The sequence below is a fragment of the Typopeltis vanoorti genome, chromosome 16, assembly GCF_054136105.1.
Source record: "Typopeltis vanoorti isolate ZY-2024b chromosome 16, IOZ_Tvanoo_1.0, whole genome shotgun sequence".
NCBI classification, from domain to species: Eukaryota; Metazoa; Arthropoda; class Arachnida; order Uropygi; family Thelyphonidae; genus Typopeltis; species Typopeltis vanoorti.
In genome coordinates, this window is record NC_143564.1 from 112,489,782 (window position 1) to 112,512,079 (window position 22,298).

At 34.6% G+C, this 22,298-nt stretch overlaps 1 protein-coding gene across 1 annotated transcript in view; it reads left to right on the plus strand.

Annotated features, from left to right (window-relative positions):
* The window catches only part of Cbp80 (Nuclear cap-binding protein subunit 1), a 462,862-nt gene that overhangs the window by 333,493 nt on the left and 107,071 nt on the right, over positions 1 to 22,298 (plus strand). Inside the window, exons 18-19 of the mRNA XM_090406510.1 lie at positions 8,532 to 8,631; positions 19,141 to 19,234. Of these exons, the coding sequence (XP_090262636.1) occupies positions 8,532 to 8,631; positions 19,141 to 19,234 (194 nt within the window). The remainder of the gene's footprint in view (positions 1 to 8,531; positions 8,632 to 19,140; positions 19,235 to 22,298) is intronic.

Consider the following 22,298-nt stretch of genomic DNA (forward strand, 5'->3'; position numbering starts at 1 on the left):
ATAAATATGAACGCTTATATAAAGAAAGTGCTGAAGCTCTACTTCACAGACCAAATCTAAACCGCAATGATGTTCTTGCCATCCCTAAAGTATGGGAAGTTGTCATACAAAACTGCGTAAAAATAACCTAACTGTAATTTAATTTTAATTTAATTTAATCTAATATAAGTTCAGGCTGCAACGTGCCACTGCATGCAATTTGGATTCCATTGTATGTATGTACGCACCCTATGCTTTGTGTCATTCATAGTATTGTTCTACTGTACTGATGATGTCCTAAGATAACTAGGATGAAATATTTACGTAATAAAAAACCTACTACTGTGGTTCACGTGTGTTAAATTTAGTCATATTCTATATATAGAAATATATTCACGTCTGAGCTACTTGTATATAGAGGCTGATGACTTCATATCACTTGCCTTAGTATGTATCCCATATTGCAAAGCACATCCCCTTTCAGCCAGTATAATGCAATTCATAATGGGAAGGGCCACTACCCAGACCAGTTTCGACCTTTATTGACATCTCTTCAGTGGGAGCCAGACCCTGGAGAGATACCAAGGTTGAAGTAATGCAGAAGTCATATATATCTCATATACAAATAGATTAAAGGTGCTTGACCTTCTTAATAAAAATCTCTGGATGAGAGAAAGATGTAGAAAGTTTTTTACCTTGGGTAAAAAAGATACGTTAAAGATACCAAGAAATATAGAGACTGATGACTTCATATCACTTGCTTTAGTATGTATCCCATAATGGAAAGCACACCCCCTTTCAGGCGTGTATAATGCAAGTCCCTTCCCATTATGCATTGCATTATACATGCCCGAAAGGGGGGTGCTATGCATTATGGGATACATAGTAAGGCAAGAGATATTGAAGTCATCGGATTCTATATATACAAGTAGCTCAGACGTGAATATGTTTCATGCACAAAACTTTGTTTTGCTTACTTGAGAAAAGGATTAAAACGAAGTATAAAATTTCTTGGTATCTTTAATGTGCTATACTTCTAAATAAATCCGCTACAAGTCTGCAAGATTCCCTGACTAAATTGAAGAACTGTTATAATAGATCTGGTATGAAGATCAGCAATAACAAGACAAAGACAATGAAAATAGGCAGAAGCACTGCATTGTGAATGGAGAACCTATAGAACAAGTAAAACATTTCAGCTACTTAGGTATGATTTTTAGTGAAGATAGTAAATTAAATATGGAAATGGACAACTGAATCAACTAAGCTGGTATGGTAGAAAGTCAACTGAATAAATATATATGAAATAAGAAAGAAATTAGTAAAAACACTAAATTAGCTGTATGCAAAACAGTGTTCAAACCAATTTTAACTTATGGATCTCAGAGCTAGGTTAGAAATAAAACACTTGACCAGAGACCACAGATATGAAAGTCTTGAGAAAGATTAGGGGCGTGAACAGATACCATCAATGGCAATATCATATTAAAAATGCAGATATTAGGAAAGAACTTGACATTATTATCTTCCAGAAATGTGTTAGCAGAGCTAATCTCAGGTGGTATGATCACTTAAACAGAATAGGAGAGGAAAGATTAGCAAAACAAGTGTTCTCTGCCAGGTTGGCAGGAAAACGACCCATAGGAAGACCAAGATATTGGTGGATTGATATGGTAAAAAGTGCTTAGAAGATAGAAATATAAGATCTGACAGTGTTGAAGCTTTGACAGGTAACAGATTGATTTGGAGGAAAATTTTAGACAGGAAGTTGGTAATGATCTAAATTTTTCATGTAGTAAGTTCATATCCTGTACACTCCCTTGAGGGTAAATGTCAGGAATTTGATGATGATGATGATGACATAATCTCCATTAAGACTAATACATTTATTCCTGCAATGCTCCAGTGCCATTATCCCATCTTTGTAGTGGTTCTCAGTAAGATCTGCAAAATACCACACTACAGCTGCAATCACTTCTTCATTCGAAGAAAAACACTGACCAGTGAGTTTTAGTTTTGGGAAGAGATAGAAGTCAGAGGGAGCCAAATCTGGAGAATATGGTGGATGTTCCAACAATTCATAATGCTGATCCCTTAATTGTACCATTCCCAAAAACATCTTTGTGGGCAGGTGCATTGTCCTCATTAAAGATGATTTTTTTTTCTTATGCACACTGGTTCTTTTCTCACGAATTTTTTCATCTAGTCTGGTTTTAAAGATCGGAATAATATTCCCCAATTATTGTTTTACCCTTTTCAAGATAATTAATAAACAAAATGCCTTTAGCATCCTAAAACACTGATGCCATGACCTTTCCTGCTGATGGAACTGACTTTGTCGTCTTTGGCACTGAACAACCGGCTTCTGTCAACTGTTTTGACTGCTGTTTGGATTGTGGTGTGCAATGGTGAATCCAAGTCTCATCCATAGTAATAAATCGATGCACAAAATCAGTTTTATTCTTGTTAAAATGCTCCAATCACTGTTCAGAGATTTTCATGGATGTTTGTTTTTTGATCTGCTGTGACAAGTGCAGCTACCATCTTGTGCAAAGCTTTTTCATTTGCAATTCTTCACGATAAATACACCCCACACATTCTTTTGAAATGCCTATAGTCTCAGCAATTTCATGCACTTTGACTCGCCGGTCATCCATTACCGTATCGTGCACTTGATCAATGATTTCTGGTGTTGTTAGACATTTTGGACGTCCTTCATGTGGATCGTCTTCAAGGCTAGTACTGCCATGGTTAAACTCAGCAGCCCATTTCTTAATTGTTGAAAACGAAGAGTGCCCGTATGCTTTTATGAACTTCAAATGGATTTCTTTTAGCATTAAACCTTCTTTTACAAAGAACCTTATGATACTATTTTATCCATTTCAAGGGATACAGACAACACTTTTGCTTCAGACAGCTGTATAAAACAGACTACTTGATAGAGTAACTTTCAGTTTCACATGGATGCGTATGACAGATGTACCAACTTAGGAAAAAACAATCTTGCCGATAGTGTTGCCATCTATGGTCGAGGCTGAGAACTTTTCAGACCACCCTCATATTCACTTCCATTATGCATTTATGAGCTCTACTGTTTAATGTGCTGCCTTAACCAGTATGCCACAAACTGCATCCTTTGCACGGTAGTGTTCAATGGCAGAATAGAGCTGGTCCAGATGTTGCGTACATGCTACATTCAGTGCTGGCAAGTTATCAAGATGATCCCAATAAACCCTATCTTTGAGAAATCCCCAGCGCCAGAAATTACAGAGGATCAGATCAGGTGAACGAGGGCCATGCAATGAGAAATGCACATCTGATCACTCTAGCTTTTGTGAAATGTTCTCGAAGAACCTCCTACACGGATCGACCAATATTTTTAGGGATCCCATCTATCTGAAAATGACTGAATCCATTCATAGGTTCTGCTGTAGCTGTGGCACAACAAGATTGTTTATCATATAGTGATATCTCTCAGCAGTAACTGAGCAGGTCACAGGACCTCCCCCTGGTGAATGTTTTCAAAGACGAATGGTCCAGTGATAAATGAAACTGTAAACCTTCACCAGACAGTAAATTTGGGTGAATGCAAAGGAACTTGTTGGATTGCATGCATGTTTTGTGTAGCCTATACCAAGCAATTGTGGGTAATCACATCTCTGTTCAGGTGAGAGTGAGCCTCATCTCTCCCATAAAATCATCCCAAGCATCACAGCATCTAATTCCACTCAAGCAAGGAATGTCAAAACAAGTGTCAGTTGACTCTCAGTCCTATGAACACAACTCTTGTATCAGTGTAAAGCAACTCTTCCTGTGTAAGGCACATCCATGTGTTTTAACGCAGCACGTGCACTGCAGGAACAAATGCTGTTATTCATGATCTCTTCCACAATGGTAATAGCAACTTCGTTCACTTGTAAACTTTTGAGTAGCTTGGAACCCCTGCCAAGTCTAACTCCCAACAATTCCATTTCTTCAGAACAGATAATCATTTGTCGCAGAGTACCTGGAGATAATAGACCTAGTCGACGAAATTTGCTGAGTGCAGCAACAGCATTGCAGTTGTATAGGTTGTACAGCTTCACAAGCAAAGCACATTATGGTTAGTGCTATCACTGTGGATGGTATTAACAACCAGAATGAAAGGTTAAATCTCGTGTCTATTTTTTAAACCTTCCTGGCACCTGCCAAGTTACATGATATGCAAATTTGCATATCATGTGCACTCTCTCAGATATTGCTTCCTCATGGTGTACAATGTATTCCTGCAAAGTTTTGCAGTTGGATGGCATCCACAAAGCTTTAAACAGGATACTTTAAATATGATCACTCTGTATTTACCAGAAACCTTTTCCAGGATTAAATTCGAGAGTTGATTATCAGAATCAAATTCCTTATATTTACCCTCAGGGGTTGTACAGGATATTATGATAGTACTGTATGAAAAAGTTACATCATTACTAACTTCCAGTTGACAGTTTTCTTCAAAATTAATCTGTTTTATCAGATCTTATATTTCTGTCTTCTAAGGCACTTTCCACTGTATCAATCCACCTACATCTTGGTTCTCTTCCGGATCTTTTTCCTGCTAACCTGGCAAAGAACACTTGTTTTGCTAATCTTTCATCTCCCATTCTGTTTAAGTAACCATTTCACCTGAGATTAGCTCTGCTAACAATGGCAAAGTTCTTTGCTAATATCATCATCATCATCATTTTTAATGTGATACTACCATTGATGGCATCTGTGGTAATATCACATTAAAATTCACTCACATATATGTGAACTCTAGTCTTAGATTGAGTGTTTTATTTCTAACCCAGGACACAAATCCATAAGATAAAATTGGTTTGAATACTCTCTTGTAAACAGCAAGTTGGGTGTTTTGACTAGTTTCTCTCTTATAAATTTATTTAACAGGCTTCCTAACCATACCAGCTTTACTAATTCTGTTGCCTATTTTCATATTTAATATACCATTTTGACTAAAAATTGTGTCGCACACCTGATTTAGCATTAAACCATCTTTGATTAGCATTTAGCATTAATCCATTGAGCTCAAATAGAGACTATGTATTGCTCGATATAATGCCCCATTTACACAATATGACTGTGGTGATTTGAACAGCTATCCTCTTGGCACCTTGTCATATTCCTTTTCCAGATGAACAAAATTTAAATACAAATCCTTATATTACAATATTTCTCAGGTGTTTATCTTAAAGTGAAAATCTGATCCTCCCAACCTCTATTTGGCTTGAAAATCCAGTTTGTTTTTCACCAAGCTTCCCTTCCACAATTGTTCTTCGCTTTTTCTCAAGTATACTTGCATAAATCTTACCAGGAACACTCAACAGGGAAACCTCTGTAATTCTCACATTCAGTTTGATTTCCCTTTTTATAGATGGACACTATGAAGATTACTATGCACATATTTGGTCACCAGGTTTTCAAAAGGATGGTGATATGTTGGAGAGGGTCCAGAGATGATTGTCTAAGTTGGTTTCTGGTCTCTCAAATGTGGAATATGAGGACAGATTGAGAGAATGCAAATTTCAAAGCCTAGTGGATAGAAGGAAGAGGGGAAAAATGATTGAGACGTATAAGTTGGTAAGGGGTAATTACCACATTAGCATGGATGGGATTTTTTAGAATATCTGGAGATGGAGAATGAGAGGCCATCCCTGGAAGCTGTATAGCACACGTGTGTGTGTGAGAGAGAGAGAGAGAGTGGGGGGGGGGGGTTGCATGGAGAATGGTGGGTGATTGGAATGCATATAAGTCAACTTATGATAAGATTTGCATGTGAGAGTAGGACCTCCAATGATCAGTCTCTTGACTCCATGGAGGTCTGTTGATGATGATGATGATAATAATAATAATATTATCTGCTCCAGCTGCCTTTCCACATTTCAGGTTTTTGATGTCTCTTTCACTTCAGGTATGGATATGTATTTCTGATTGCATTTTTGTTGAGTGTTTCCTACCGCCGTGCTGACATGGCTTGTTTTATTTAGCAGTCTTTCAAAGTAATTACTTGGCATCTAGAATATCTTTACTTTCAGTTTACATAGCACCTTATCCAGTGGTTAAATTCTAAATGAATAGGCTCTGAGGCCCTTAAAGTAAGGATCATAAATGTGAGGCTATTGATAGATTGTCGCAACATTTTTTTAAAATTTTATTTATTTATTTATTCTGGTAGAGTTAAACCCATCAGGCCTTCTCTTCCATACCACCAGAAACATTAAATACAAATACAAAATTACAAATTATAATACCATATTAAAAGATAATTAAATTTAAGATAACATTAGGTTATATGAGCGATGAAAAAAACAGTAGGCCTATTCATCTTATTATGTAAATGCAGAAAAGAAAAAAAATGGAAATACAATAATGATGAAATAACTCAAATTCCTTAGTAAATTTCTAATTTAACTTATTTAGACTGAAGAAACATTGAACAATTATTGTCTTATTGACATTTGAATGAATATGCTATAAAATGTAAAATAATACTTTTTACATTTTAAAGATAAAGTTAGACAAACTCATATCAGTAAATTAAATTTGAAATATAACTAGTGAAGTGTCCAGGAATGTGCACAAAAATATCAGGGCTTACCCTTAGTTAACAGTTGCAGGAGATCTACAATTGTTTCCACAAGGTTTCCTTTGATTTGTCCATCTCTGCTTCAAGTCTGGGAAATTGGTGGGCCACATCTATTTGCTGTCAGCAAAGATGAGACATTTTCAACCTTGAGTGCATTTCTTGTTGGTGTCACAATATTGTTCATAATGCTGAACCTCTGCTCGAACTCTGCATTTCTCACTGGCATTCTTTCAACACACTTCAGATGTTTCTTCGTGGCGTCTGACATGTGCTTAAAATCCCTATAAGATTGAATGACCTCCCAATAATACAGAGAAAACAAATCGCACAGATCTTTCAATTCTTGTTCACCATAGTCCACGGCATTGTTATCCAGCCAATACTCAGGTAAAACTACTTTCATTATTTCTGAGTGCTTTGTGTCCTTATCTGTCATGCACCAACTTGTCAAATTTGTGATTATACTCTCATAAAATTGTCCTTTATTTATTTCCATTGTGTTGTTCCTACCCCAAATCCTTTCACATACCTCTGTGGCTGAATGACTCAATATACTTTTTAGTTTACAAATGAACTATCAAGGTCTGATTCTTGTTTCCAAACTTTTTTTGAATAGTATTTATATATTTAAGTAGCTGCCTGGCAAGTTATGAATTTTCCATCCTTATAGACATCATCATCACATTCTTTCTTGTCAGTTTTAGTCACAGTTTTCTTCAGATTTAGTCATTGTGGATCTTAGGTTTGGTTCTTATTCTTAAACTCCTTCACTTCTGTGTTGGGGTGGGGAAGCTGGTAAAATATCCAAATTCTAGGAGAATAAACCTTGCCACCTTTTTTGAGACCATATCATTCACCTTCAGTTGAAAATACTCATATTCTTCATGTTCTAGGGGATTTTAATCCACATTTTTTCAAACCAGAGAACTCCCAACTGGGCTATGGAGGTCATTATTCATTTTTATTTTGCTCAAAAGTGATTGCAAATCACTTTATGCATCCAGATCCTTCTTCATGTGATCTTGGATCATCACTAGCAACAGAATCAATTAAGATTTTATTTCTTGCATGTTCTTTCTATGTGAGTTTAGGCATATCTGTATGTTGGAATGCAGTTCTGGTATTGACTAGTCGATATCCTGGAGAGAAATGTATCAATAGTTACTATTATTGTTTGTTTTGCTCTTTCCTCATATTTTCTTGAAACATTTCTTATACGGCTGTTCATTTTCTATTAATTTCTTGCTTTCCTGTTATATCTCCAACAAGCATTTCCTTTTTCTTTATGGCTATGCTCTGTAATTACTCATGCCTCTTTCATCCTTGTTAGAACCTTCTTGTGGGGACCATAGGTACATATCAGTGTCATCATCCATTTCCCATTTTGACGTTTGTTTACATCACTCTTGAAATTGCATGCAATTCAAGAAATTTATCTTTGTGTTTAAGTACTTTTTTAGCTAGTGCTTTTCCTTGATCACTGTTGTCCAAATATGATGATTTATAATCATTAATTAAAAATATCTTCCTGTTTTTGTTTTCGTGTTGGCAGCATCCGTTATCTCTATGTGGTATTTCTCTCTCTCTCTTTTCCCCCAATACTTCTTATGTTGATGGTGCCTAGATTTGAAAATATTCCAATGCATTAATGAAATTTTCTTTCACATGAAATAAGAGCTGACTTGTATAGTGAAACTTCCTTAGACTGTTTCTGCATTGGTTCATTTCCACATTAATTATCAATTTTTTTCTGAATAATTCTAAGAATTTAGAATATAGTTATGAAATTTTCATTGACTTCTGTTGATGATGACAATTTAAACTGGCAGAGTCTGTATTTGATTTGAATATATACATTTGATTTTTTAAAGTAATATTTTATATATGAAACTTGGGTCAGTAGGGTGTATGTAAAATAATCCATTTTTGTTTACAGTGGAACCAACTCATAATCCTCTAAAAATTGATGTATTTGTTCAGACTCTCCTTAATATTGCTAGCAAGTCCTTTTCACATGCATTTGCTGCTGTTGCCAAGTAAGTTTTCCAAATATTTTTGTTGTAAAAGATTTCCTTACATACCAATTTATAGAATTTATGACTTTTCATTATAATATTCATAATATTTGTTGTGAATCTTATATTGAAAATAATGTTTAGACTACAGTTTTGCATTCTTCTTATACTGAATTTCATAATCTGTTAATTTCTGGACACAGCATATCTATGTTAACATGCTAATACTTGGGCAACAAATTCCACTTACAGCTTCTCATTAGAAAAATCTGCTCTTTACTCCCTTGCTAACCACTCTTACATAACATTCAAAAATGACTTGTTCCTGTTCCAGTATTATGGAAATATCAGTTAATCAAGCATATCACATAACCAAATTACAAATTTTCAAACTGCTTAATTATTTTTTGTTGGTTTATGTTGCTTAATTTTTTATCTTTTTTTAACATGATGTGTTTTTTTAGTTCTGTCTCTGTAATAGAAGTGGTCTAATTAAAGGATATTGCAGTAAAGTCAAAGCAACAAAACCCAGTGTGAAATAATTTCTACTTATTACAAGCTGTTGATGTTAAATATGTTATTACTATTCTGCTTTTAGTATAGTAGCATTGTTATTTGAATAAAATATGTCAATCTTTCATTTTCAAAGATTGCCACTTTATGTATAAATTAAGTAACCCTAAAAGTACTTGGAAAAGAGCTAAGTGGCATGATATATATATATATATACACACACACACACCTGTCTTATCAATTGTAAATGATATAGTTTATCTCAATAAAGATGTAATTTACAGCTTTTAATTTTTTTTCAGCACTCTAAAGTGATTAAAAATAGCAAGTTTAAGTTACTTATGTTTATATGTTATCTGCATTTGTTTTTTAACATATAGATTTAAGCACTCTCGTGATATAAAAAAGTGTGTACATAAAAATTATACAAGGAAAATAATGTATAGTTTGTGTAATAAATTAAAAATGCCAAGAAATTATATTCTTGTTTAATCTTCTATCCAAATGTAAGCAAACAAAATTTGTGTGTGAAGCTTCTTCGCAACTGGGCTACTTTTATATAGAGGCTAGTGACTTCGCATTAATTGCTTTGGTATCCCACAAAGCAAAGCCCACATCCTTTCAGGTGTGTATAATGCTACGCATTATGGCAGGGACCACTACCCAGACTGGTTTTGATGTTTATTGAAGTCTCATCAGCAGGAGCCAGAAGAGATACCGGTGGAAGTAATGCAGAAGTCATATGTATGCGATATACAGGTGGAGAAAAGTTGTCACACCTTATTATTGAAATACTCTAGATTAGAGCTAGTTGTAGAAAGGTTTTTTTACTTGACTATAAATTAAATTATAAATATTAAAAATATACAAGCACCTAATCATGAAGAAACGCTGTGCTCAAACTTTGTTTGCTTACACTTGGATAAAGAATATAATTTCTGGACAACTTTAATTTAATTATTAAGTTTTAAAAAAGAGGTATACCTTGAGTAGACATATAGATACAAAATTAATAACAGAAAACTCATGTACATGGATTATTTATTAGTATAATTTTCGCCCGTGTGTCACAGGCATCCTCAGTACATTTTAAGCTCAAAATTAAACAATAAACACCTTTATAAAGAAACATGTGAAACTTTACTTCATTCTCCTAACTTAAACAGATCCGACGGCTTACGTCTATCCCCTTTATGGAAGATAGTACTTTATAAATCAGCTAATCTTTCCTAACTTTTTATTGTATACTTTTTTTTTTTTTTTTTTAAAGGAAATTTATTGACCTTTTTAGTTATCTTACACTAGCTACTTAGGTGGCACTTTTTGGAATTGTCACCTAAGTAGCTGGTGTAAGATAACTAAAAAGGTCAATAATTTCCTTTAAAAAAAAAAAAAAAGTATACAATAAAAAGTTAGGAAAGATTAGCTGATTTATAAAGTACTATCTTCCATAAAGAGGATAGACGTAAGCCGTCGGATCTGTTTAAGTTAGAAGAATGAAGTAAAGTTTCACATGTTTCTTTATAAAGTGTTCCATGAGGAACCAACTTTTGTGAAGGACTCTTGTCTTTCTCCAATGAACTCTATGTCTAGTAAAGATGGCATGTTCTGCAAGTCCAGACTTTTCAGGTTTAAAGTATTCAATATAAGATTGATGTTCTTCTAGTCGAATATAGGCAGATCTTCCTGTTTGTCCGAAATAAGATAATCCACAAGCGCACGGAATCTGGTAGACACCTGAATAATTAAGATGTGGAAGCTTGTCTTTAGGAGAAGTGAGAAATGTGGCGATTTTTCTAAACGGTCGAAAGCAACAAAAATATTCAGTGGTTTTAAAACTTTTGTTATACGTTCACTAATGCCTTGTACATAAGGGATAAGAATGTGTGTTATTTCTTCTGTATTTGAAGAGGAAGACATATTAAAACTACTCAAAGCTCTTTTAATGAAGCAATTCTTATAACCATTAGATAGAAAGGAAGAAGTTATATATTGCAGTTCTTTCTGTAAAAGATCGCCTGAAGAACAAAAGGAGTGGGCCCGATGAACGAGTGTTTTAATAGTTCCTGCCTTTTGACTGGGATGGTGATGAGATTCAGCATGGATATAATGGCCTGTATGAGTCTTCTTTCTATAGACTGAGAAATGTAGGTTACCATCTGGTTGACAAAGAATTAGAAGATCTAAAAAGGCTTATTGCTTATTTGATTCTACTTCTCGGGTAAACTGGATCCTAGGATGAAGTGCATTTAACTTAGTGAGAAACTGTTGAAGTTCATCAGAAGAGCCATTCTATACAGCAAAAATGTCATCAACACCAATGAGTAGGTCTGGGAGAAATGTTGTCAAAGATACGTTGTTCAAAATGTTCCATAAAATAATTGGAGATAGCAGGAGAAAGAGAATTGCCCATTGCTGTTCCTTCAATTTGTTGATACAACTTATTTTTAAAGGAAAAATAACCAGAATGTATTACAAAATCAAATAATTTTACAATGTCTGAAGGAAATTCCTGTTGCAGTAATTCAATGCTTTCAGAAAGAGGCACATTTGTAAATAAAGAAACAACATCTAAACTGATCATGATATCAGAAACGTCCAAATGAAGATCTGAAATTTTATTTTTGAAATCTTAAGTATTTTTTATACAAGTATCAGTTCTTCTAGTTGAAGAGGAAAGTAAATTTGATAAACATTTTGAGGTTTTATAAGTGGGGCAACCTATACAATCTACGACTGGTCTCAACAGAATGCCTGGTTTATGAACTTTCGGAAGACCATACAATCTAGGTGGAAGACCGAAGAAGGTTTTAAGTTTTTTCTTTTGATCTTCATTCCATGTAGATACATTATCTATAAGAGAATTAAGTCTCTTCAATTGACTCCCGGTAGGATCCGATGTAAGAGGCCTATATGTTGAATAGTCGCAAAGTAATAGAGACATTTTTCTCTCATATTCCTTCCTATCTTGAATCACTACAGCTTTCCCTTTGTCAGCTTTCGTAATAATTAAATTATGGCATGTTCTTGCAGAACATGCCATCTTCACTAGACATAGAGTTCATTGGAGAAAGACAGAGTCCTTTACAAAAGTCGGTTCCTCATGGAACGCCTTTATAAAGAAACATGCGAAACTTTACTTCATTCTCCTAACTTAAACAGATCCGATGGCTTACATATATCCGCTTTATGAGAGATAGCACTTTATAAAGCAGCTAATCTTTCCTAACTTTTTATTGTACACTTTTTTGTTAGGAAATTTATTGGCCTTTTTAGTTATCTTACACCAGCTACTTAGGTGGCACTTTTTTGGAATTGTCAGTTATTGTTTAATTTTGAGCTTAAAATGTACTGAAGATGCCTGTGACACACAGGCGAAAATTATACTATTAAGTAATCTTTGTACGTGAGTTTTCCATTATTAATTTTGTATCTAATTTAATTATTATTAGAGAACACTGACAAGCAGGAACTGAGAGGTTATTATCTATCTTTATAAGGCTAGAGAACTGGATACAGATCTGGTGACCTGGATTCCTTAAGAATGAGTAGCAAGCAACAGGATTGTGTCCTGGCAAGTCAAAACAAACCAAGGAATTGCTAATTACAAAAAAGCTGTGGAAAACTTTTTCACTTAATTGTAAATTAAGTTAAAGTTTCCAAGAAATTATATTCTTGTTTAATCCATTTTTCCTAAGTGTCTAAGGCATTATTTATTCTACCACTTCATCCACACTTTCAAAACGCAAGCTGTTGCTAATCAGCAGTTTATTCACTGTCTAATCTTCAGGCCCACTGCATTAACTGCTTGCCTTCTCTTTCATAATTTATCCTCTGGAGGTGAATGGAATGAAAGCTGGGGATTCAAGAAATAGAGGCATAGGTCCCTTGTCTTTATCTCTTATCCAGCACTGTATGTTTTGCAATCTCTCGTGTGATTTTCATTCCAGCCTGGCAAAGAACGCTTGTTTTGCTAATCTTTCCTCTCTCCCATTCTATTTAAGCAAACATACCACCTTCAGATAGGCTCCACTGATGCATTCCTGAATGCTGACAATGGCATGTTCTTTCTTAATAACCTCATTTTTGATGTGATACTACCACTGATGCCATTTGTTCACTCAATTAATCTTTCTCAACAGTCCCCAGTCTTTGAGCAAGTGTTTTTTTTTCTAACCATGCTTTCTTCTTTTCCAGAACTGCTTCTTTAACTTCTTTTTTCCACCATGGGGTTCTTATTTTTCTATCCTTACAGATAATTTCACCACATACTCCCTAGCTGAATCAGTCAATGTCTTCTTCAGAGTTTCCACTGAAACTCCAAGGTTTGGTTCTTGTTTTTAAACTGCTTTAAATTTTCTTCAGTAATGCTTGTGTAGTCAAGTCTACGGTTTACCTGTTAAAGTTCAGCTTTAATTATTTTTAAACTTTCTTGAGTACTTTTTTTTTTTCCCCTAATGTAATATCCATTTTTATGTAACATCTATTTTAGCTTAATGGTCACTTCCAATTTCAAATCATCTGTAAATGCTTGTATCTTGAACCAGCATGAAAATATCTATCAACAAGGATGTAGTCAAAGAGGCTTTTCTAATTTCTTTTCTCTTCATGAACTTGTGCACACCTTTATGTTGTAAAATAGTATTAGTAATGACTAGTCTATATCCTGAGCAGAAAATCAGCCAATACTTACCATTATTATTAGCTTTGTCCTTTTCTCCAAATTTTCGAATAACATTCTTCTACACTTGGTGGGATTCATTTCCAACTCTGCTGTTTAGATCTCCAACAAGGACAACTTTTTCCATTTACTTTAGTTCCTAATGACCAAAAAAATACTTCCATATCTTCCTAGGAAGAACCTTCTGTAGGTCCATAGTACTAAGTTTTATTGCCCATTTTGAAGTGTGCTCACCTCATTCTACTTGAAACTGCTTTCCAACCAAGATGATTATCTTCATGTTTGGTTGATAATTTGCTCTAATGAACCAGCTGTTAAAGAATTATTGCAAATTATTAGGAATATATTTATAAATAATGGCTATAGCAAAAATACCATCAATAAAAATTCTTCATAAAAAATGCATATAATATAGATTACAGTAAAACCATGGTTTGAGATAAAATAAATAGAATTCTACACCACTATAATCTTAATGCTATTTTTAAACTACCTATAAAATTAAAAAACATATTCAACTAGTCTAAGGATCCTCATCCCCCTTATTGGTCCTCCCTGGCGTATATCATATCCTTTGTACCTGTAAGTTAACCTTATATTGGTGAAACTGGACATACAATTCCTATCCATAAAAAAGAACACAAATGACACATTCAATTTAACAATTTTGGCAAAGCAGGCCTCTCAGATCATGCTCTTAATAACCTATGCCAAATTGGGAAAGTACCTGTTCTTTACATCATCAAATTCCTGACATGTACTCTCAAGGGGGTGCACAGGATATGATGGCACTACATGAACCTTACATCATTACTAACTTCCTATCTACAGTTTTCCTCCAAATCAATCTATTACCTGTAAAAACTCCAACATTATCAGCTCTTATATTTCTATCTTCTAAGGCACTTTTTTACTGTATCAATCCACCAATATCTTGGTCTTCCTATGGGTCGTTTTCCTGCCAACCTGGCAGAGAACACTTGTTTTGCTAATATTTCCTCTCCCATTCTGTTTAAGTGACCATACTACCTGAGATTAGCTCTGCTAAGACATTCCTGGATGCTAACAATGTCAAATTCTTTCCTAATATTCTCATTTTTAATATGATATTGCCATTGATGCCATCTGTTCGTGCTTAAAATCTTGCACGATAAGTTATTCCATAATTTACTGAGCTCATATTATAGGGGTCTCAAATCAGAATATTACATAAATTATAATGTAAAGTGATGTAAAATATAAATGAAAAATCAGTTGTATTGTATAATATGTATGATTTAATGTTATTTTTGTAAAACTAATATATTCAAAGCAAAGGAGAAGGATTATTCTTTGAAATGAGTCAGCAGACAAGTTACCCAGACCAGTAGAGAACAAAAGATTCACCCTGAGGGAAAAAGTCGCATAGACTTATGAAAGTTGAAAAAACATCAAGAAAATAGGGCACAAAAGTGACGTCAGCATGCCTCAGGATAGGTGCAAAATTTGAGGAGGAGAAGACAAAAATCACAGAAAGGATATTTAACTGACCTGGTGAGTAGGAGACGATGTTCACTAGTTCACCAGGGGTTCCCATGTTTCTCTGTGACCACCAGCACCTGTGGCCGGGAACTGATGGAAGGGTCTCGAAAGTGAAGTCCAGGTCTCCCCAGCAATTTATTCGTAGGAAAAACAAGTAGTCGTTGACTACAGAGGAAAAGATATCACTTGTTACTCGCATCAAGATGCCATTAAAGACAAATGATTTGCTGCAACATTCAAGTGAGAACAAGAAGCATCCTAATCGAGACAACGGTATGAGATATCCTAACAGAACTTTCGCTTAATATAATGGACTGTTTGTAAAGGAAGATCCGTGAGTAGCTGTAATATATTAATATTCTTGTGTTACGGATATGTACAACTGTGTGAAAGTATGAAATAAGTGTTTGTCTTAATTATGATTAATACTATATTATGTAGAATGTATTGATTGCAATGTATGATAGTGTATGTTATATAATAAAGTGTGATAATCAGGATTTAGGCAAGCTAGGAAGGATAGCCATAACAAATTACTTGTCTTGCATGTGCTTACATTTTTTGTGTTAAAATAAACTACTTGTTAAACAACACGCTGATCTGATTATTGCCAAAGCGTTATCTCGAAAAAAATTACGAACCTGTGTGCTAATAGGATATTGCCACGACTAGCTTAAGAGAAACTTCTGTTATAGTTGCGAGCCATTGCATTGCCAATATTCCAGATTTCATCCCCTCACTCTCGGAAATTCAGTCTGGCTAGCGCAGTCAAAAAACAAATAAATTTTGTCAGGCTGAAGAGCTTAAGGGACTGAATAAGTCGCAGACATATGCTGACAGCAATTGAAATTATAGCTGGTCATATTTAGGATTAAGGCAAGGCAGAAAAAGTGGGAACATAAATTCAGCGTAAGTGAAGAAGAAACATAAAGGAAAAAGCATTAACTCTGTATAGTATATACAATAATTAAGGTAAAAATAAAGTGAAGACAAATTTTATAAATGCCGCAGCCAACACGGATATAAAACATAACCAAAAGTTTATGCCCCTAATCTTTCTCAGGAGGACTCTCATATTTGTGGTCTCTAGTCTTTGGTCAAGTCATACCAGCTTTGTTGATTCTGTTATCTATTTCCATATTTAATTTACCATTCTTCATTAAAAATCGTAACTAAGTAGCTGAAATGTTTTACTTGTTCTATAGGTTATCCGTTCACCATGCAGTTGATATTTTCAATGCTTCTATTGAAATTTTCTTCTCAATAATCAATAGATATGGTAAGAAGATATGTTGTAATAGATATGGTATGAAGGTCAGCAATAACAAGTCTTCGTCTTGTTATTGCTGACCTTCATACCATATCTATTACAACAGTTAATCAATTTAGTCAGGGAATCTTGCAGACTTGTAGCGGATTTATTTAGAAGTATAACATCATCTGCATAAAGTAAAGAACGGAGATTAACATCTCCAATTTTGATATCAGGTTTAATACCACTTTCCTTCATAAGGTGATCCATGTAGATAATGAATAACAGAGGGGATAATGTACATTCTTGACTGACACCAGATTTAACATTAAACCATCTTCCTGTACTTCCTTCAATTCTAACTGTTGACTTACTCAAATAAAGACTAAGTATTGCTTGATATAATGTCCCATTGACATCATACAAGTACCTTGTATCTTGTCATATGCCTTTTCCAGATCTCAAAACTTAAATACAGATCTTTGTTATATTCCCATGACTTCTCAACTGTTTGTCGTAAAGTGAAAATCTGATCCTGACAGCTTCTATTTGGCCTGAATCCAGCTTGTTCTTCACCAAGCTTCCCTTTCAATCATTCTCAGCTGTTTCTCAAGTATACTTGCATAGATCTTGCCAGGAACACTCAGTAGGGAAATACCTCTGTAATTCTCACATTCAGTTTTATTTCCTTTTTTATACTTATTTTTATACTTACTATGAGAGTTCTACTCCAATCATCTGGAATTCGTCCCTCTGTCCAGGCCTTCTGATGCACAGTGCAGCAACTGTAACACTTTTATACCACTATACTTCAGCATTTCTGGTCGAATATCATCTACTCCAGCTGCCTTTCTACATTTTGCTTTTGATGGCTTTTTCTACTTCTAGTATTGATATGTATTTCTGATTGCATGCCTGTTGAGTGTTTTTTTTTTTACTACAGTGCTGTCACTGCTTGTTTCATTTAGCAATTTTTTCGAAGTAATTACTCCATACATTAAGGATATCTTTTTCTCCAGTTTTTGTGTCACCTTTATCATCTCTGATTCCTTTTATAGCACTCTTTCCTCCATTTCTGAGCTTTTTCAGCAGCCTCCAGAATATCTTGCCATCTTCCTGATAATTATTTTCTATGTTCTTACCAAAATCTTCCCATGACTTTTGTTTAGTTGGTTTATTTCGTGAATAATTTTGCAAAGATATGCAATTTATTGGCCATCACATTCCCCAGATCCAACAGTGGGGTTACCTGAAGGAAAACTTGTATGGGAACAAGCCTCAACCCATCAAAAAGGTGAAGGAGAACATACATGCACAAATTAGGGTGCTGCAGTCATACATTAAGAGCTGTCATGGAACATGCCATATAAAGGACCCCATCCTTGTGAAGCCAAAAAAAGGAGGGCATTTATGTGATGTGGTTTTTTTCATAATAACAAAAAATTAATAAATAAAAAATGTATTAAATGTTTAAACCCCTTTTTGACTTGTGGGTCACCTTATACACACACACACATACATCACATACATATGTACACACACTGAAGAGACAAAACATTATGTCCACCTGCCTAATATGACGTTGTTCCTCCATATGTCGCCAAAACAGCTCTTATCCATCAAGGTGTTGACACTGCAAGATTTCTAAAGGTTTCTTGTGGTATCTGGTACTAACATGTAACCATAAAATCCTTTAACTCTTGTAAGTGACGCAGTTGAGCTGCCGCAGAGCAGATGTGCTGTTCAAACACAAACCATAGATGCATGTTTGGGTTGATGTCTGGGGAATTTGGAGGCTAGGGCAATACCTGGAAGTCTTCCTCATTCTTGCACAATACGGGCAGTGTCGCATGGTGCATTATTCTGGTGAAAGAAGGCACAACCAGAGGAGAATACTGTTGCCATGATGGTGTGCTGTGATATTTAGGCAGGTCTTCCATTTCATTGTACATATACATTGAAATTGGTTCTCCATTACAAAATATTACGCACATTAATCCTTATTTCTGGCATCTCAGAATCCATCAGTAAGATTTCTAATTTTCTACCAGTCGGAGAAAATATAGATGAAATTTATTTTTAGTGCTTATTAGGTTCCTTGACTCTGATTTAACATGTTTTGTACCAACTAGTCATTTGTTGTGTGTGTGTGTGTGAAAGATAAGGAGTAAACAGCAGATTGAACTCACAATGTTTGAGAAAAGTTGAGAGGCTTTATCACTCAATTCTAACTTAAATCAGAAGATTACCTCTCAGTCCCAAAAGTATGGGAGTTTCTCATCATTTACAAATATCCAAAAATGAATAACCATTTGATATTACCCTTCTATTTCTCAACTCATTTTATATTTTTTGCACTAATGGTGATTCCAAAAATGGCTGGTATACCCTGTTCAGTTTCATGGGATAGTATGAAATTAGAACAGTATTAAAATAGGCCAGCTTTTAATCAACACACTTGAAAGAAATACCTTTAGTGGAAAATATAACTTAAAAATGCTCTAAAGTGCTCAAATGCATTTTCTTTTTATCTCTTATGCTTATAATTACTATCTATTTCTAGATTTCATTATGTTTTTAAAACCCTTTCTACATCAGAAGAAGCACAGATATGTATTTTGCGAAGCATGTTTGAATTATGGCATTCACATCAACAGGTAAATTCCAAATATTTTAATGTAAATTCTTTACAAAACTTGAAATTAAAGTGCCTGTGTCATAGTGCTTTTTAATACATTAAAGAAATTGTTGCATTTTTTTTTTTTTTTAATTTTTATATACCATCCACAGAAGGTTGTGAAACTTGTCATACATCAGTGTCCTGTGGATGGATTCATCATTATCATGTGTCATCTCTGTTCAGGAGGCTAACTACCGTGATGTGACTCATGGTTGACTACAGGAGTAAGGAGAATGTGGTGAGGACCCAATGTGGGTGGATTAGATACCCTAAAAACTCTGTTCTCAGGAAAAACATTAAAATTTTTCTTCCCTTGAATAAACAAGGGCAGAAATCATTCTCTTCTTTCTGTGCTTAAAAAGCTTTCTTGACAAAGCAAAATTAAACTTGTAGAATGAAGCTGATTTTCTAACATGGAATTTCTAATATATTTTTTTTTAACATAACCAAGATGTGATTATAATAAGTATTATGAAAAAACAAATTATGAGTTACTGGAATTTTCTGTATATCCATATTTACTGTTTTTGAACAGTTGTATACAGTAAAGTAAATAATAATAAAGAAATCAATTCCTTATTTCCTTCAAATTAAACCTCGCATATGATAACACAAAAACTGTTCTTGTGTTAAGGTAGAATAGTAATAAATTGTCATCATTCTAAGGGAAATAGAGATGTCTGGAGAAAGGAATTCACTATGGTGAACTCCTTCTTCCAGATATCTCTATTTCTGGCTTTTCTCTTCAATAGATGATGAGGCTCTAGAGAAAGCTACTGACACAATGAAAAAGGAAAAGTTGGTCCTTGTTAGGGATCTAAATAGCAGAGTAGGAAGTGATTGTCAGACATACAAAAATGTTTTGGGAAAATTTGGAGAAAAGAGCAAAGCTAATAATAATGGCAAATACCCGTTGGATTTCTGCTCAGGACATGGACTGGTTATTACTAACACCATGTTCCAATATAAAAATGTGCACAAATTCACATGGAGAGAAGAGGCAAGGAATAAGAAAAGTCTAATTGAATGAAACAAGTAGTGATGACAGCACAGTGATAAAAAAACACTGACCAGGCATGCAGTCAGGAATACATATCCATACATGAAGTAGAAAAAGCCATCAAAGGCTTGAAATGTGGAAAGGCAGTAGGAGTAGATGATATTCGACCAGAAATGCTGAAGTATGGTGGTATAAAAGTCTTACAGTGGCTGCACTGCATAGTTCAGAATGCCTGGACAGAGGGACAAATTCCAGATGATTGGATTAGAGCTCTGATAGTACCTATATATAAAAAAGGGAAGTAAAACTGAATGTGAGAATTACAGAGGTATATCCCTGTTGAGTGTTCCTGGTAAGATATATGCAAGTATACTTGAGAAACGGTTGAGAAAAATTGTGGAAGAAAAGCTTGGTGAAGAACAAGCTGGATTCAGGGCAAATAGAGGCTGTCAGGATCAGATCTTCACTTTACGACAAATAGTTGAGAAAGCATGGGAATATAACAAAGATTTGTATTTAAGTTTTGTAGATTTGGAAAAGGCATATGACAAGGTGCCAAGAGAGAAGCTATTTAATACGCTACAGTTATATGGCGTCAATGGGGCATTATATCAAACAATACTTAGTCTTTATTTGAGTTGTAAGTCAGCAGTTAAAATTGAAGGAAGTACAGGAAGATGGTTTAATATTAAATCTGGTGTGAGACAAGGATCTACATTATCCCCTCTGTTATTCATTATCTATATGGATCACATTATGAAGGAAAGTGGTATTAAACATGATATCAAAATTGGAGATGTTAATGTCAGCTCTTTGCTTTATACAGATGATGTTATACTTCTAAATCCGCTACAAGTCTGCAAGATTCCCTGACTAAATTGAATAACTGTTGTAATAGATATGGTATGAAAGTTAGCAATACAAAGACAATGAAAATAGGCTGAATCATTGAAAATGTCAACTGCATTGTGAACAGAGAACCTGTGGAACAAGTAAAACATTTCAGCTACTTAGGCACGATTTTTAGTGAAGATGGTAATTTAAATATGGAAATAGACAACAGAATCAACAAAGCTGGTATGGTAGGAAGTCAATTGAATAAATTCATATGGAATAAGAGAGAAATTAGTCGGAACACTAAATTAGCTGTATACAAGACGGTGTTCAAACCAGTTTTAACTTATGGATCTGAAAGCTGGGTCAGAAGTAAAACACTTCACCAAAGACTAGAGACCGCAGATATGGAGTCCTGAGAAAGAGGTGTAAACAGATGGCATCAATATCAATATCATATTAAAAACGAGAATATTAGGAAAGAGCTTGACATTGTCAGCATCCAGGAATGCGTTAGCAGAGCAGAGCTAATCTCAGGTGTTATGGTCACTTAAATAGAATGGGCGAGGAAAGATTAGCAAAACAAGTGTTCTCTGCCAAGTTGGCAGGAAAACGACCCAGAGGAAGACCAAGATATAGGTGTATTGATACGGTACAAAGTGCCTTAGACGATAGAAATATAAGATCTGGTAATGTTGGAGTTTTTACAGGTAATAGATTGATTTGGAGGAAAACTGTAGATAGGAAGTTAGTAATGATGTAAGGTTCATGTAGTGCCATCATATCCTGTGCACCCCCTTGAGAGTACATTACAGGAATTTGATGATGATGATGTTAAATGAAAAAGTGAAAGTTAAAAATGAGTTTTCTTAAATGTGTGGTTCCTACCCTGAAAGGTTATTATAAACTTATAGTAAATTTTGTATTGTGGCTGGGGCTAAGGATTTTTTTGCCATTTTTATCAATTTTATATATTGTTTTGTAATTTTTTATTTATTTTTACATAGTCCTGAAAACCATGCTCTAATGACAATCACAAACGTCCATGCTCACAGCAGAAATCGAACTTGCAACTTGTTGGTTGGAAATCAGGTACACTAACCACTCGTCCAACCAAGCCTACCTTCTGATATATTACAAGAAACCTTCTGAAGTTGCATTGGTAATAGTATATGTGGTGAAATGCAGTGCACTGCAATTAAAGCAA